The 17,291-nt window shown below is 66.2% G+C and overlaps 1 protein-coding gene across 1 annotated transcript in view; it reads left to right on the top strand.

The window, feature by feature from the left end:
* Nucleotides 1-13,694, top strand: part of PFKL (phosphofructokinase, liver type) — a 28,269-nt gene extending 14,575 nt beyond the window's left edge. Inside the window, exons 8-22 of the mRNA XM_060100393.1 lie at nucleotides 1,047-1,142; nucleotides 2,021-2,113; nucleotides 3,557-3,682; nucleotides 4,745-4,809; nucleotides 5,449-5,512; nucleotides 6,763-6,909; nucleotides 7,280-7,350; nucleotides 7,823-7,910; nucleotides 8,950-9,102; nucleotides 10,630-10,794; nucleotides 11,265-11,326; nucleotides 11,514-11,625; nucleotides 12,272-12,371; nucleotides 12,457-12,562; nucleotides 13,066-13,694. Of these exons, the coding sequence (XP_059956376.1) occupies nucleotides 1,047-1,142; nucleotides 2,021-2,113; nucleotides 3,557-3,682; nucleotides 4,745-4,809; nucleotides 5,449-5,512; nucleotides 6,763-6,909; nucleotides 7,280-7,350; nucleotides 7,823-7,910; nucleotides 8,950-9,102; nucleotides 10,630-10,794; nucleotides 11,265-11,326; nucleotides 11,514-11,625; nucleotides 12,272-12,371; nucleotides 12,457-12,562; nucleotides 13,066-13,213 (1,596 nt within the window). The 3' untranslated portion in view covers nucleotides 13,214-13,694. The remainder of the gene's footprint in view (nucleotides 1-1,046; nucleotides 1,143-2,020; nucleotides 2,114-3,556; nucleotides 3,683-4,744; nucleotides 4,810-5,448; nucleotides 5,513-6,762; nucleotides 6,910-7,279; nucleotides 7,351-7,822; nucleotides 7,911-8,949; nucleotides 9,103-10,629; nucleotides 10,795-11,264; nucleotides 11,327-11,513; nucleotides 11,626-12,271; nucleotides 12,372-12,456; nucleotides 12,563-13,065) is intronic.
* Nucleotides 13,695-17,291: the final 3,597 nt, after the last annotated feature.

Here is a 17,291-nt window from a genome sequence, read left to right as displayed (position 1 = left end):
GTCCTTGCACCCCCGGGTGGCCTTGTGGGCTCGCCTGGGTAGAGGGGAGCTCTGGTGGTGATGGTCCCTGGCTGACCTCGGCCTTGGCCTACTTGCTGAGAACTTGGGGCTGCATCTTCCTGGAAGTGGCCTGGACTCAGGCCTGGCCTCACATCCTGGTTCTTTCCTGCTCTGTGTAAAGCCCTCGCCCCACCCCGCCCCAGGGTTCCCTGAGCTTCCGTTTCCCCACCTGTTACATGAAGATGTCACCCTCTGTCCTGCCCACCTCCTGGGCTGCAGCGAGTAAGGCTGAGGGAGGTGTGGTCTCTTCTGGCTGTCTCGCTTCACTGCACCACCCCCACCTCCTCCAGGCAGCCCTCCACTCCTGGCTCCCCCGCCCCTCTGTACCCGGGTCCTGCAGGAGCTGCTCTGACCCTATCTTTTTTTTTTTTTTTTTTTGCGTTACGCGGGCCTCTCACTGCTGTGGCCTCTCCCCGTTGCGGAGCACAGGCTCCGGACGCGCAGGCTCAGCGGCCATGGCTCACGGGCCCAGCCGCTCCGCGGCATGTGGGATCTTCCCGGGCCGGGGCACGAACCCGTGTCCCCTGCATCGGCAGGCGGACTCTCAACCACTGCGCCACCAGGGAAGCCCCCTATCTTTCTCTCTAAGTCTCTTCGGGTGCTGTGGGACAGACATCTGAGGCTGGTGAATCAGGGTGAACCCCACAAACATTTGTTGAGGAAATAAATAAGCAAAAAGTACTTTCAAATCCCCAAAGAGCTTTGTCTTTGTAACAGTTAAGTGACGCTAATTCGTCCATCACCAGCTGATGGAGGAAATCTTCCCTCAGTCCGGGGAGGGGGAGGGGAAGGGGGAGGAGGAACCCTCCAGTCCCCCAGTCTCTGCCCCCAGGAGGGGCAGCGGGGTCCTGGTTCACCCACCTCAGTCCACCCGTCGCCCGTGTGAGCCCCGCGGCGCGGAGCCTGGGGAGGGCTTGCGGCTCGCGGCCGTGTCTGGGGCGGGGTCTGCGGGCTGGCGGCTGAGCCCCGCCGCATCTCTGACCCAGACTCGGAGCCGAGGGTCCCGACTGAACATCATCATCATCGCCGAGGGCGCCGTCGACCGCAACGGGAAGCCCATCTCATCCCGCTACGTGAAGGACGTGAGTGGGCGGGGCCCTGGGTCACGTGGGGTGGGCGGGGCCTTGGGGAGGGAGATCCCCTTTATCTCCAGTCCCCAAGTGCTCTTGCTGGGGCCCCACCCCCAGCTCCTGGAGGGAGCTTTCTTGTCCCTAACGATTGCCAGATGTGGGGTGGGTGCGGCCGGGACCCGAGAAGCCGTGGCCCCTCTGAGGCTGAGGTGTGGTTCCCACCTGCTGGGAACCCGCAACGCTCTGGTTTCCAGTCTTCATTCAGATCATCCCCCATCCTAGGGGCCCCGTCCAGCCCCGCAACAGTGTCCCAGTGACAGGGTCCAGCCCCTGCCAGCCCCCCATTGACGGGAGCCCACTGCCTATCCAGTACCAGATTCATAACAGAACAACTTCGGGGGGAATCCTTCGTCCCTGTGAGCAGCACCCACCTGCCGGGTTCTGCCCAGGGCCCTGGGCCCCCGTCCCCCAGCACAGCCCCTGGGAGCCTCCACGCCCCTCACTTTGGCCGCCCACCCTGTCCTTGAGCTCCCAACCAGGTGCTGCCAGGAGCCGGCCCCTCCGCTGACCCTGTGCTTCCTGCCACAGTTCCTGGCAAGGCCTGACCCACAGGGGCTGGAGACTGTGATGAGCTCCTGCAGCCAGCACGTGTGGGAGCACACGCCCACACACTCACATGGAAACACACACACACACAGGAGCACACGTGCTCACGCTCAGGCTGTAGGCGTGAACCCTGGGCTGGCTCTGTGGGGCCCCTGGGGAGCTGACACCCTGAAATCCCTGAGGCAGGGTGGGAGGGGGAGGGGAGAGGGCTGGGGGCCACGGGGTGGTGGGACAGTGGATTAGAGCCACAAACTCAGGGACCCCCTTTCTGTCCCCACGAGCAGCTAGTGGTCCAGAGGCTGGGCTTTGACACACGAGTGACCGTGCTGGGCCACGTGCAGAGGGGAGGGACCCCCTCGGCGTTCGACCGCATCCTGGTAGGTGGGGCGTCACCCCGGTGCTGGGTGTGCTGCACTGGTGGCGTGGTGGGTGTGCAAGCGTGGGTGTGCGTGAGCATTTTTTCACTGCTGCTGGTGCTTGTGGATGAGACCACGGCCTGGCAGCCTAGGCCGCACCCTCCTGGCGATGGCTTTAGCAGGACCTTGGGAACGGAGGGTGGGGTGAGCAGCAGGTCGATGTCTGGTTGTTCTGAGTCTGGCCTATGGCCTGGGTGCCCAGCTGCAGGGCCTGGGTGCCGAATCCTGATTACTGCTGGTCCCACCCCACCCTCTGCAGGGTGGGAGTCATGCTGCAGGCCCACAAGGACAGGGCCCGGGGCCAGGGAGGCCCCGAGGTGGTGAAGCACCCGCCTGTGAGGCGCTGGTCACCGGGGCTGGGGGCTGGAGACTGCAGGGCTGGCCGGAGCGGTGCCTGGGCCACTGTGCTGGGTGAGGCCGGGTGACCAGTGTGGGCCTGGAGGAGCCGCTGGACCGAACCTCTCCCAGGAGGCCTCAGTGCGTCCCCATCCACACAGAGCAGTGGGGACACTGACCTCAGAGGGTGTCTGGCCCCAGGGGTGCACTCGGGACGGGGGGTCAAGCACTGGCCCTCCACCAGGCCTGGCTGTCGAGTGCCAGCATGGGCCCAGGGTCTCACCTGGTGGCAGGAGAATGGGCTGACCTGCTGGTTTTGCAGATGGTGGAGACACCGGAGGCCTGGGTTGGCGCCAGAGGGGCGCCAGAGGCACAGCTTAGTGCTGGTCCCCGAGCCCAGGTCCTGCAGGGCGACAGTTGCACACAGTGGGTTACAGGAGAGTGGCCGTCACACGGTTCCCGAGGGACACAGGAGCTTTCTCCCGGGCTGTTCCCGGCACCAACTTGACCAGTGTGGGAGGCCAGGGGCGCGGTCTGGGGGCGCGGCGGAGGCAGAGGATGCCAATGTCTCACCGAGCTGAGCCGCGGGCCTTGGTCTCTGGCGTGCCTGTCTGTTCCCGTTGGCCGTGGCAGGACCCCTGTTTGTGATCTGTCTCCATGGAGGGCGGTCCTTACCTGACCTGTTTTAGCTGGTCCGGCCCGCCAGCCCATGCCCAAGTTTGCACACACACCAGGAGCCCTAAGCGAGAAACTTCGTCATAGAGAACTCTGGAAACCGCGGTCCAGCCCTGGCCCTGCCACTGCAACCCCGGGGTGCAGGGGCCACGCCCTCCTAGCAGGGCCGGCTGAGGCCCGGTGAAATGGTGCCGGGGGGCTGCTGTGAAACGTGGTCATGCTCAGTCACCATTTCTAGAATAAATAGTGTCGCTCACTCCAGAAGCTTCTAGCGTGTGCGTGTGCGTGTGCATGTGCGTGTGGCTCTGAGAGCCGAGGGCGTGTGCGTGGCGTGGGGCTGGCTCCGTGCCCACTGCGCCTGCCTGAGCCCCGCCTGCCCCTCTCTCCGCCCAGAGCAGCAAGATGGGCATGGAGGCGGTGATGGCGTTGCTGGAGACCACGCCCGACACGCCGGCCTGCGTGGTCAGCCTCTCCGGGAACCAGTCCGTGCGGCTGCCCCTCATGGAGTGTGTGCAGATGGTGAGCACCCGCCTGCCCGGGCGCCGGCCTGGGGGCTTCCCAGGGAGGTGCCTGGGGCTCTCGTGCCCCCTTCCCGCCACACCCCGGCACTGCCTGTCCTTCCAGGCCTCTCAGGGCCCAGTCAGCAGGCCTGCTGCAAGCCCCCGCACCCCGTCCCCCTGGGAGCCCTGCCGCTCCTCCATGCGTGCTACATGGAGCGGGCGGCAGGTGCGTCGCACCTTCTGTTGTGGGCCCCCTTCCGAGAGTGTGGCTGCGCCCCCCTGCGGGCCTCAGGGTATCCGAGGCCTGCAGTCCTCCAGGTGGGGGAGGGAGGTGTGAGCACATCCCCAAGGTGCCCCTAAGGTAAGACAAGCCTGAGACAGGTGTGGGAGCTGCAGGGAGCTGGGGAGCCCTGGGGAGCCCATGGGGGGCCTGGGGGCGTAGCTGGGGGGAGCCCAGGACACTTAGCTTCCCAGAGCCAGTGGCCTGGGACAGACTGGCTTTGCAAACTGGGCAAGGTGGGGCTCTGGGGCTAGGATGGGAGGGGGAGGGGGAGCAGGTGGCCAGAGCCACCGGGACATCTCATGTGGTCGGAGCAGGGGCCACGGGAGCGGGGAGTGGGGAGCAGAGAGAGGCTGAGAGGCTGGCTGTGGGGACACTGGGGTGCGGGGCTCGGTAGGTTTGGGGGGCCCTGCAGCTGGGGGCAGAGCAGGGCCTTCCCAGGGGAGGTGGGCTGGCGCGGGAGAGGGGCCTCTCCTCCTGCGGCGACCTCCCCTGGGCCCCGCTTTCGGGCAGGCTGGTCGCCAGTGGGCGGCGGGTCTGGGGGCCGGAGCAGCCTCACCCTTCGTTCCTAGGCCCTGGCTGCCCCCCACCCCCTTCCCAGGGCTGAGGAGGCGCGAGGCCCGGGTGCCCCTTCCAGGGAGGGGAGGACCTGGCAGGCCAGGTGGGGTCCCCTCGGCCCCTCAGCCCTCTCGATTCCGGCAGTGACAGCTGCCCGGTGGGTCTGGGACAGGCCCCCCACGTTGGGCTCAGATGCATGTGCCAGGCCTCCGCCTCCAGGCTGTGCATCTTGTTTTCTTTAAGACCAAGGAGGTGCAGAAGGCCATGGATGAGAAGAGGTTTGAGGAGGCCATCCAGCTCCGAGGCAGGTGAGGGCCTGGGGGGCCTGGTGCTGGGCAGCTGTCTGCTCGGTGGGGCCCACAGCAGACTCTGAGTGGCTCGCACACGGCCACCCCCCGAAACAGGGATGTGCCCACCTGCAGAGGTGGCGCTCTGAGACCCTCCTCCTAGGGCGTGCATCGTGTAGGAGGGACAGGGCCCGACGGTGTCTGAGGAGTAGGCAGGCTGTGTGGATGCGCCCCACAGGGCTGGCGGGGCCTGCAGGGCGCTGGGGGGATGGGGGGGACACAGCACAGGGAGGGCACCTGGGCAGGGGGAGGGGGAGACTACAGAAGGCAGCAGCGAGGCAGGCCCGGAGGGGCCAGGTCAACTGGCCCTGCAGGTCTGCTTCCTGTGGTTCCCGTGGCAACGCTTCCTGCCCTGCTGCGGAGCTGCTGAGACCACGCAGGCTGAAAGCGGGCGTCGCTTTGCGGAGAGGGGCGTTGGGATCGCGTGTCCGTGGGGGTCTCTGCCGCCCGGCGATGGCGCCCAGCCAGGGTCCGTGGCGACAAGAGTGGGGAGGTGGGCCGCACCCGTGTCCAGTTCCTCTGAGGCTGTGCTGCCGGCCCCGTGCTGTGCTGAGCTGTTCGGCTGTGGGCTGCGCCACGCATGACCCGCTTCCTTTCCAGGAGCTTTGAGAACAACTGGAACATTTACAAGCTGCTTGCGCACCAGAAGATCTCCAAGGAGAAGGTGAGGGCCAAGCCGCAGAGCCCACACCTGGCTGCGCCCTCGGCCTCCTCCCGCCTGTCCTGCCACCCCGCCCAGGGAGCGGGGAGCTGGCCCCACTGAGCCAGGACCCTCCCTCCTGTCTGGGGTCTGAGCTGTGAGCTGAGAGTACCAGACCTGGCCTCTGCTTGACCAGCAGGTCCCAGACAGGCCTGGGGATTACGCTGGCCCATTGCTTATCAAACGGCTGGAGGAATTTAAGTCAGGAGAGGAGGTTTAACTCAGCAGACGAGTGATGCAGTGTTAGGACACGTTCCGAAATAGCTCAAACCCTCAGGAAATGGACTCTCTTGAAAATAAAGAGGACGGCAGGCTTCGTTTCTGAAACCACAAGGACAAGGAAAGGGTCCCACCAAGACAGTCTTGGACGGTGGGGTCCTGGCCCCCCATTTATCCCGGGAGCTGGTCAGGGGTGGGCAGCGGCTTCTGACAAGGCAGGGTGGTCCCCACATCCCCTTCCAGAACCACCTGGGGCATAACCACCTCGGGTGCGTCAGGCTGTTATTACCAGGACCCACGAGAGCCAGGCTGCCCAGCAGAGCCGGTGGCCCCACGTGGCTGCAGAGTGCTGGCAACATGGCTGTCCTAGTGAGGTGTGCCTGCATGCCACGCGGGTGCAGGTTCTGGGGAGCAGCAAGGGAAGCGGGCGTGGAGGCGCCCGACAGCAATGTCTTACGTTGCTTCCGGGTTGAGGTGCTGACGTGTTGGTTCTGTCGGGTTCCAGCAGCCCTGGGACTGAAAGAGCATCGCCTGCTTCCTGGCACTTTCTTACCGTGGCTGCGGTGGCCCCCTTCCCTCCACGCACCCGTGCAGCTCGCCAGGGACTTTCTGGGGTGCTGCTGCCCTGGCCCTGAGCGTGGGGTGGTTGCCCAGGGCTTCCAGGCAGGCGCTGACTCTGGCCTGAGCCTCGGCTGCCCCCGCGAGCCGCGCTTGGCCGACAGCAGCCCGAGTCCCGCTCCTACCTTTGGCCGAGGACTTTGCAGTAGTGAGCGGGGCCTGCACCGTAGCTCATGTGGTCTTGGGCAGAGCCTTGTGGTGTCAGGAGGGCAGGTCTTTGTCATGCCCGGGGGAGTCCCATCTCTGGACCGTGTCCAGGCTGCCACGAGGACTGGGGCCTCTTCTCCGGAAGCGGCTCTCTGCTGACATCTGTCTGGGTCGGCAGTCCCCCGTCCCGCCCCTGTGCTCATGCCCTTGTCTCCCCACCTTCTCTGAAGACCGGCTTCTCCCTGGCCATCCTGAACGTGGGGGCCCCAGCGGCCGGCATGAACGCGGCCGTGCGCTCGGCGGTGCGTACCGGCATCTCCCAGGGCCACACGGTGTACGTCGTGCATGACGGCTTTGAAGGCCTGGCCAAGGGGCAGGTAGGTGTAGCCGTGCCTGAGGCCGGGTGGGGGACGGGGCCTGCGGTGGTGGACCTGTGTGTCTTTGGTCAGTTTATGACGTGTCCCCGGCTTGCTTACAAGCAAACAAGTACCAAGGGGCTCGCGATGTGGGTATAAAGGCCAGGCCAGGTCCTCTCCTTGGGGTGGAGTGGGAGCAGCTGGTTCCACTTTAGCCTGGCCCAGGCCCCGAGACCCCGCTCTGACCTGTGGTAGGACGGTCAGTGCCAGGCACGACCTCTGTCCCCCGTCCCCCAAGGACGTGCTCTCCCTGAGGACAGGTCCATCACCTGAGGAGGGGTGGGCCAGCGCCCCTGGCCTGCCCCCCTGAAGCCGTGCCTCCCCTCTGCAGGTGCAAGAAGTGGGCTGGCATGCTGTGGCTGGCTGGCTGGGGCGTGGTGGCTCCATGCTGGGGACCAAGAGGTGAGCACCTGGCTACCGAGGGCAGCAGGGGGCTGGGATGCAAGGGAAACCAGCCCTGTGGCCCTGGGCTAGGTCTCCTCTGGCTGGTGGCCTGTCCAGAGCGGGACACAGACCCTCCTGCCTGGGGCTTCCTGGCCAAGAGCTCACTTGAAGTCACCTGTGTGGAGGAAGGCTGCTCAGGCGGCTCCACACCTACAGAAGGGATCCCCTCGGGCAGGACGTGAGGCTCACAGCCAGGTTGTCGAGAGGGCAGTGGCCAGTGCCCAGCAAGGGCATTGAATAGGTGCCAGGCTGCTGGTGGGCCCCGCCGCCCCCCTGTGCCTCACCTTTGCCTCCACCTCTAATTGGGAATCCCACCGCCACGCCCCAGGCCTGCCTTCTCCCGAGGTCAGGCACGGTGCGGACGTGGGTCCTTCCAGCCTGGCGTTCTGTACAGATGCAGCACGTCCATCTGATTTATCTCCCACTGCAGGACACTACCCAAGGGCTACATGGAGAAAATTGTGGAAAACATCCGCATTCACAACATCCACGCCCTGCTGGTCGTCGGAGGCTTCGAGGTGAGGGGGCGGCTGCAGGGGAGCAAGCGGGGGTGGAGGAGACCCCAGGGTGTGGGCCGCCGAGGTGGCCCTTCCGGAAGCCCCGCGTGCAGGAGGTTACCGTGAGCCAGCTGGACTGATGGGGCCACCAGGGTGAGTGTGGAGGGGCTGGTGAGGAGGGGGAGAGGGGAGGGAGGGGGGAGGAGGGAGGAGAAGGAGGGGGGAGGGGCAGCTCTGACCGCAGGGGAGGGGCAGTGGGGGTGGGATGGCCCAGGCAGGAGGGGTGAGTGGCCTCAGCCTCCCGCTGCTGAGGTGGTGGTCCAGCGCGTCTCGGCGGAGTTCTGGGCGGTGGGGGCCCGTCGGCGTGATGCGGGGGCGTGGTCAGCCCCCGTAAATGACAGATACCCACGCCTGCCCTTTCCTGAAGGGGCCCAAGCCCCCGCAGACCGCATGGAGTGGGCTGGGATCAAGGCGGGGTGGGCGGGCCTCCTTCCTGTCCTCCTCGGAGTCCAGTTTCCCCAGTGAAGGCGGCTGCAGAGCTCCTGGGTGGGGCCTGCCTGGGCTCGGTCCTGGGGTGTGGCAGGTGGGCCCAGACGCCCATTGCCAGCCACACAGCCTGGAGCAGGACCCAGGGGCCCCTCCTCCTGCCTCGTCCGGCAGCCCGGCCTCTCCGGGGCCGGCCCTGAGCCCCGCCCCCGATTCCTGCAGGCCTACGAGGGGCCGGCCCTGAGCCCCGCCCCCGATTCCTGAAGGCCTACGAGGGGCCGGCCCTGAGCCCCGCCCCCGATTCCTGCAGGCCTACGAGGGGCCGGCCCTGAGCCCCGCCCCCGATTCCTGCAGGCCTACGAGGGGCCGGCCCTGAGCCCCGCCCCCGATCCCTGCAGGCCTACGAGGGGCCGGCCCTGAGCCCCGCCCCCGATCCCTGCAGGCCTACGAGGGGCCGGCCCTGAGCCCCGCCCCCGATCCCTGCAGGCCTACGAGGGGCCGGCCCTGAGCCCCGCCCCCGATCCCTGCAGGCCTACGAGGGGCCGGCCCTGAGCCCCGCCCCCGATCCCTGCAGGCCTACGAGGGGGTGCTGCAGCTGGTGGAGGCCCGCGCGCGCTACGAGGAGCTCTGCATTGTCATGTGTGTCATCCCCGCCACCATCAGCAACAACGTGCCGGGCACCGACTTCAGCCTGGGCTCGGACACCGCCGTCAACGCCGCCATGGAGGTGGGGCATGGGGCCGCTGCCCCCACCTAGGCCGGCAGTGGGCGGACGGGGCGCCTGGGAGGGGAGAGCGCCCAGAGGGGCTGCCGAGGGGTGGGAGGGGGTGCGGGGCCCCCACCGAGGCTGGCGGCCTGCATGGGGAGTGGGCAGGACCCGGCTGCCCCCGAGGTCTCAAGGATGGCAGGGAGGTTGTGACTCTGGGGTCATCAGGGTGTGAGGATGACGGTGGTCAAGGCTGCTGCTGACCTAACTGAGCTTCTGTACTGGTGTGGACATCGGGCCACGGTTCTGTCCGGTGAAGCAGCCACACGTGGCTCTGGGGGAAACCCAGGGCTCCGGCTGGGACGTGGGAGGGTGGGAGGTGGGAGCCCAGGTCCTGGAGGAGTCCCAGCAGGCTGGCGCCACCAGGGGCTCTCTGGGGGCATCCCCACCGCTGTCCCCACCCTCTAGACCTTTCCCACCTTCGACTGTGACCCCACATGAGCCCAGCTTCCCCAGGGGTTCAGCACCTCCGTTTTGGGGGCGTCTAAAGCTGGAAGGGGGCATGTTGCTCAATCAAGTGCTGCGTGTTTTTAGATGGAGGAGAAAATACAAGTGAAACAAGAGGCTAGAGGAGATCCTACCCCACCCCCATCTCCTGACCCAGAGTCCCATGATCCTCAGGGGTTTTCTTGGAATTTAACTCCCATCTGAACTGGCTGTGGGTCGCCCACGGCCCCTCTGAACCTTCTGGTGCCCCTGCCCCTCGCCAGATGAGGGAGGACAGGGTTCGCTTTTAATTTGCGGCTCTGATTTCTGGTTGAGTATTTTTCTATATGTTTACTGCCCATTTGCCAGGGGTTTTTTTTGAAATGATCTTTTTCCACCATTTGCCTATTTTTCTCTGGGCATGTTTTCTTTTTTATTTGTAAACGTTCTTTACATATGTAGGCGGTAGACCCTTTGCCAAACATTGCAGCCGTTTCCTCCACTTTGCTCTTCCTCTGTTACCTGGGGTTTATCCTCATAGTTCAGACACCAGTAACCTACATACCTGTTTTATTTCTGTTTCCTCAGTTCTTTATTTAATGCTTGAATTTCGTTGAACTCTTCAGTTAGGATTGTCATCACTTGTCGTGTTACCATTAGCGTCTGCAGAGCACGTACTTCACGTGTCGTCAGGGCCCCTGTTTATGAAGACCCTGCCATGGCAGAGTGTCTTCCCCCGTTGGCACATGAGCAGATTAAGGCCCAGTGTGTCCCTGGCCCAAGGTCAGGGAGAGCCTCCTAGAGCGTCCCTGGCCCCTACCCACTAGATGCTAGTGACACCCACCTGGTCCTGGGGGCACAAACACCCGGGCTGGGGACCCAATTCTGTGTGGCCGCGTGGAGGGCGTGTGGTGAGGGCTGCCAGTGCCCTGGGCACATAGGGCAAGGGCTGTCCCAGCCGCTCCTGATCTTCAGTCACATTGGGAGAGAGACCGGGTCCCTGCAGTGTCGTGGGTCCCCGCGGTCCGAGGGGAGGGCTCTGACCCGCACCCTGGCCCTCAGAGTTGTGACCGCATCAAGCAGTCGGCCTCGGGGACCAAGCGCCGTGTGTTTATCGTGGAGACCATGGGGGGCTACTGTGGCTACCTGGCCACCGTGACCGGCATCGCTGTGGGGGCCGACGCCGCCTATGTCTTCGAGGATCCCTTCAACATCCAGGACTTAAAGGTGAGCCGAGCCCGTACCTTTCTCCCGGCCAGGCTGAAGGGGCCCCTCCTGAGACACAGGGGAGCAGGCCTGCAGAGGAGACGGGGCCCCTGCCAAGCAGCCACGGCCCAGCAGGCTGGGGGCTCGCTGCCTTCGAGGGGACACATCCCGTGAGCCTCTGCACCCCTTCCCCGATCCCGGGCAGTGCCCCTGCCGCCCTGTGGCCTCCGTGGCCACCCCCGCCCCCGGCCCTCCCCCCGCGGCTTCACGGTCCAGCCACAGGCCCACACCTGCACCACCCACACAGCCCTCCAGCAACCGCAGCCGGTTCCCGTGCCCGTCCCCCCGCCCCCAGGCTGATCTGGGTCTTCTCAGCCCCACCTGTTGGCTAGTCCAGAGTCGGCCCTCCCAGACAGCCTCAGGCTGCGGGAAGGGGTGTGCAGTGCTGGCTGCTGCCCCGACTCCGCTCAACCCAGGTCTTCACCCCACAGGCCAACGTGGAGCACATGACCGAGAAGATGAAGACAGACATCCAGAGGGGCCTGGTGCTCCGGTGAGGCTGCTGGGCGAGCCCGCAGGGTCCAGCAGGGGGGGCAGCTGGGTGGAGCAAGGCTGGGGGGCTTAGGAAGGAGTGGGTGGGGTCGGGCTTTCCTGTGAGCCTGTGGCCCGGCCCGGAGGGGCTTAGCCTCCAGGCGAGGCTCAGGCCCCCCCTGCCGCTCCCACCCCCTTACTCTTCCCAGAAACGAGAAGTGCCACGAATACTACACCACGGAGTTTCTGTACAACCTGTACTCCTCCGAGGGGAAGGGCATTTTCGACTGCAGGACTAACGTCCTGGGCCACCTGCAGCAGGTACCGGGTTGGGGAGCATGGATTCCGTGGAAGGCTTCTCTCTGGCCCCCGGCCCCCAACTGTGCCCAGGCCGACGGGTCCCAGGAGGCCATGGCAGGATGAGGACCTGTCTCTGTGCCCCTCCTCATGGGGCACCTGGCTGTAGGTGCCCCTTCATCCTCACACCCCTGAGCAAGGCTCGTGTCCTGCCGAGGCCTCAGCCTGAGGAAGGGGCGTGGCCGGGAGCCACCTCCACCCTGACAAGCCCCTCCCCTTCTGGCCCCCTGGAGGCCCTGCAGGAAGCCCGCGCTGTGGGTTCCAAGCAGACTGAGGGCCGTGTGCACCCCTAGGGCTCCCCTCTCCCGGGGGTCTTTGCTCACTGGTGGTGGGACCTGCCTGCCGGATGCCGGGGCCCCCTGAGGCCCCCCCAGTCAATGAGTAGGCAGCCCACTGCCCGGCCTCTGGAGGTGGCTTTTAGGGGTTTTTAGAGGTGGGATGGAGAAAGGGGCCGGAGTGCTGCAGGTCGAGGGGACGGGGTGTCAGCCCAGCAGGGCTCACCTGAGGTCACGGCAGGGCCTGGTTGCTGGGCTCGGGCCAGGGCTCGGCTGCCTGAGGCCCAGCTCCTCCCTGAGGGCCAGAACCTGGCCTCATCCACTGTGTGTTTCAGGGCGGGGCTCCCACCCCCTTCGACCGGAACTACGGCACCAAGCTGGGGGTGAAGGCCATACTCTGGATGTCCGAGAAGCTGCGGGCAGTCTACCGCAAGGGTGCGTGAGGGAGGTGGTGGCTACCGCGACCTGTCCCCGCAAGGGCCCTGGGTGTGGGGCTGCCAGCACGTGCCTGTGTCCACAGGGCGGGTCTTCGCCAACGGCCCCGACTCGGCTTGCGTGATCGGCCTGCAGAAGAAGGCGGTGGCCTTCAGCCCTGTCACCGAGCTCAAGAAGGACACCGACTTTGAGTGAGTCCCAATGAAGACAGGGGTGGACCACCGGGCCCAGACCTGCCTGGATCCCTGATCCCACAGGGCCGCCCGGTCCGCACGCCCGGGGCTGACCCCGGGTCCCTGTTCCTCCCGACGGGGCAGAGAGTGAGGGTGGGGTCAGCCATGGTCGGGTCTGCGGGCGCTCGCGGTCTGCCGACCCCTCCTGCGGGCGGGGGCCCCGGCACCTCTGAAGCGCAGTGGCCGGAGCTAGCCTCCACATGTCCCGGGTCCTGAGGTCCAGGTGTCCCGAGGGGGCGTGCGGGGCCCAGGTTGGGGCAGTGGCCCGGGAGCTGCCCCGCCCCGCCGCTGGCCCCGCCTGCCCCGCCCCCTGGCCCTGACCCCGCCCCGCCGCAGGCCCCGCTCCCGCCCCTGACCGTGTCCCGCCCCGCCGCTGGCCCCGCCTGCCCCGCCCCCTGGCCCTGACCCCGCCCCGCCGCAGGCCCCGCTCCCGCCCCTGACCTTGTCCCGGCCCGCCGCAGGCACCGCATGCCCCTGGAGCAGTGGTGGCTGAACCTGCGGCTCATGCTGAAGATGCTGGCGCACTACCGCATCAGCATGGCCGACTACGTGTCCGGGGAGCTGGAGCACGTCACCCGCAGCACCCTCAGCATCGAAACAGGCTTCTGAAGCCGCGTCCCTGCCCCGCCCCGGCCTGCGCCCGCCTCTCCCCCGCTCACCTGCCCCCACTTTGGAGCCTGGGCTACTGCCGCCTGGAGCCTGCGGGCAGGCGGGCGGGGGGTGCGCCCTGGCTCCGGGACTCCCACGGCCCCAGGTCCAGCCTGCTGTCCGCTCGGCCCTCCCCCAGGACAGGGCACCCTGGGCACCCACCTTCCAGCGCAGGGTATGTGGGGGCGTCCGTGCTGGGACACCGCCGCCCCTCGGCCTCGGTACCCACGTGGCCCGGAGCCTCTCCCCAAGCCGGCCGTGCACCCTCACCAGCCCGGGGGCGCAGCAGCCTGGGTCTCTGTGTGGAGGGTGGGGACATGCCCCGGCGCGCCTCACTGTGGCCCTCCCCCTGTGTACACTGGCCGCAGGGGCTGAGCAGCGCTTGTCACCTTTTTTAGAAATAAAGTCACCCCGACTGTGGGGTGCTGTTAGTCTCGGGAAAGCAGGGCCTCTGGAACCTTCCAGGGAGGGTGGGCGGGCTGGTGGTTGGTAGCCCCCCACCTGCACACACGGGTCTGGGGGCCTCCTCTGGGCTCGGGGCTGAGCCCGGTCTCAGGGACACGTGCCCTCTGGGGCCGCACCCTCATCCCAGGACCAGCAGCCCCTGTCCGTGTGATGAGCTGAGCCCCCCCATCCTGCGGGGTGACCTGGGCCCCCCAACCCCGTCCTGAGGGGTGACGGGCCTGGCCTCCCCCCACCTCTTGGGAGGACTTCTGAGCCTAGTTCTTAGGCCCCAAGTCCGACCCGGAACGTTCCCCCCGACTCAGCCTGGGGTCTCAGAAGCAGAGCCCAGGATCCCGGGGCAGGTGGCTGAGGGCAGGCGTCCCTCGCTCTGCAGTGTGGCGCTGGCACCAGCGTCCTCGGAAGGACGAGCTGGATGTTGACCTCGTGGTCTGTGCTTGGCAGGTCCCCATCACCCCTGCGCAGGCTGCCCATCCACGTGTGTTCCCACTGCAGTCACCTGGGCCCTTCGTCCACGACTGCTCTGCCTGCACTCCTGCCCTTGGCACCCTTAGAGGTCAGGATGAGGTTCTGGGACCCAGGAGGTTTTGTGGGGAGGCCCACAGGCGAAGTTGGGGGTCCCCGGGTGGGCGGGGGTCTCCCTGTCGGGCCCAGGCTGGGGCCCACCGTCTCAGGCTGCCTTCGTGTCCTCACAGACCCTGGCAGGGAGCCTCGGTGACTCCTGGGCGCTGCAGGCCTGGCTGGGCTGACCTGTGCTGGGGGCCCACGCCAGCCTCACTGTGTTGCCGAGCGCCTGGGGGCTCCTGGGTGCCCATTTCTGGAGCTGGGGCCCCTCCGGTCTGCTTGGCCAGCCCTGGGGCAGGCCAAGGGGGGACAGTCCCCCAGCGGTCTGAGCCTCTGTCTCAAAAGACCAGGGGCAAGTTTCCAGGGCCCAGAAACCTGAGTGTTTATGTGTGCGTGTGTGTGCATATGTGAGCTTGCCTATGCATGTGTGCACGTGTGCACACCTATGTGCCTACATGTATCTGTGCACACGCGCCTATACACATGAGCAGGAGGCTGGAGCTCAGGGGTGGCGTCTCCCTTGGGGGCGACCCTGGCTGGTGGCAGCCGTGTCCCCTCTGTCTTCACCACACGCCCGCCCCAGCCAGGATGCCACGATGGCCCAGGCACCGCCCAGTGCCGGCCTCGCCCTCGCCTGGCTCCGCTTGACCCCCGTGGTGCTGGGGCCAGGCCCTCCAGGGTGCCCAATGCCCAGCCTGGGGAAGGGGGGAGGAGCGCTGGAAGGCTATTTTCACAGGGTTTTCTGGTTGGTTTGGCTTAAATGTGCAGTGTTTGCGGATGCTGGTATAACGAGCACTTGGCGGATGCCTCAGCACCCATGAAGGACCTGGCCCCGTGCTGGCCTCCGAGGCGCGGACGCGCCCTCCAGGCCTGCCGCCTGCCTTCCGAGCACTCAGCCCTCCCCAGGGCGTCCCGCGCGGGGCACACAGGAGGCTGCCTGCCAGGCTGTAAGGACGTCCGCGGTGCCACCGGCTGCCTGTCCAGCAGCTGGGAGGCCCAGGCAGAGGCTGCGGCAGCTCAGAGGGGCCAAGGTGTCCGGGCGTGTGTGCACGTGTGCACACCTGTGTGTCCGGGCCCAGTCCCCGTCCTGCTCCTCCCTCCCTGTTGCCCCCCTTCCCCCTCTCAGCCAGCGCCTGGGCTCCCCAAGCAAAAGGGGGCTCCCTGTTAGGCCGGGTTTGGTCTCAGCTGGACCTCGGCCCTTCTGAGCTGCCTGTTGGTAGAATCCCAGCGGCAGCAGGAGGGTGTCCGCTGCCCCTAGTCTCTGAGCTCAGGGAGGGAAGGCCCACGGCCTCCTTATCCCTGATCCGGGGATGCCTGGAGAGGGGTGAGGCAGGGTGCCGAGGTCACCGGATTAGGGCAGGCCCACCAGGACACTCCCTTCTGTTAACTCAGTCACCTGATTAGGGGCCTTAGCTACAGCTGTGCAGCCCCTTCACCGTGGCCATATATGGCCGTACATCCATCACGTTCATGGACTGGCCCCCCATTTGGGGGTGAGGATCTGGTAGGGTGTACATGCCAGGGGTCTGGGACCTGGGGCCACCTCAGAGTCCTGTCCCCCGCCACAGACAAGGCTGGGCCTCAACTGCAGGAAAGCGTTTGTGCAGCGGTTTCTCGGAACAGGATTGGGGTGGGGTGTGAAGCCACGGGTGTGTTTCAGGGGACGTGGCTGGGGAAGGAAGGTGCTGCAGGCCCAGGAACGGGGTGAGCCAGGAACCGGGCATCACTCTCGGGCTCCCTGAGGCCGGGTCAGGGCCCTGGGAGGGGCTGGGTGGGGTCTCCTGTGCACTGGGGTGCTGGGCAGGCGTCCACGTGGTCTGGAGAGCAGGGGTGATGACCCACCTGCCTTGGGAAGCAGCCGGATCCCCACGATTCCTGCAACCCCCCTCAGTCCCACTGGTCTAGGGCCACCCAACTGAGGAGGGTGGGGAGGGCTTGAACCCTGAGCCCCTCTCAACCCTAACAGCACCCCTGAGGCCCAGGACGGTCCTGGAGGGCAGCTCCCCCGAAGCCATGGCCCCTTCCCTGAGCCTGGTGCCCACCGGGGAGGATGCCAGGCAGGCTCTGGGACGCAGGTGACCACAAACGCCTAGTTTTTCTGTCTCAGCGTTCTTGCATTCTGTCTCACTACGCGAAGACTATCATTTTAGGCCCTGGCAAACACTGCTGTTCCTGCGACCTTTCCAGGGAACACAGCCCATGAGCCAGTCTTGCGGAGGTGATGGAACTTTGCGAGCGTCCACCAAAGTAGACGCTTGTGCGGCAGGTTCAACTGGAGCCCTTCTCCGTAATTCTGCCGGCGGCAGGGCTCAGCAGGTGCTGGAGAGCGTCGAAGCCACCCCAGAGGCTCCTGCGCAGGTGCACTCACGACAGGACTGTGGGAGGGGCCTCCCCTGAGGGCCTAAATGCAGGGGGGTGGGGGAGGCCCTTGGACAGTCCCAGACCCTGGACAGTCCGGCCAGGGGACATCAAGGCCACTTACAGTGTGTTTGTCTCAGTCTGATGGTCGAGTCGGGCTGCTCACCTGTCAGGGATGCTCACCTGTCGGGGTGCTCACCTGTTGAGGTGCTCACCTGTCGGCAGTCCCGCCCATTGGGCACGTGGGGACGGTACGGTGACGCCGTACTGGCTTGCCTACTTGTTGTCGTCTTGAGGAAGGGTTTACGCAGATGCTACACCCCTGGCCTGGCTAAGTTTCATAGGTTCGTCTCTTCCAACCCTGCCCCAGTCCCTGCAGAGGGGGCGGGGCATGTGTCGGGCTCCTCAGGCGAGCTGCGGCCACCCACCTCCCTCACGTGATGCTGTGACGGGCAGCTTTGCCCTTTACGTAGAAATAGCAAAAAGTGACAACCCTGCAAGAGCAGAAAGACGCCGACTTCCCTGGGACCAGACCGCGTGTTGAACAGGGATGAACACACTCAGGCCGGCGACAGCAGGACACAGACCAAGCTCGGGGTCCCGCGTGCCCACGCCGTCCTGGCTGGCTAAGCGGCCGCAGGAGCTCAGGGCAGGC

The sequence above is a fragment of the Mesoplodon densirostris genome, chromosome 5 (assembly GCF_025265405.1).
Source record: "Mesoplodon densirostris isolate mMesDen1 chromosome 5, mMesDen1 primary haplotype, whole genome shotgun sequence".
Classification (NCBI taxonomy): domain Eukaryota; kingdom Metazoa; phylum Chordata; class Mammalia; order Artiodactyla; family Ziphiidae; genus Mesoplodon; species Mesoplodon densirostris.
This window is presented reverse-complemented; position numbering and strand designations above follow the sequence as displayed.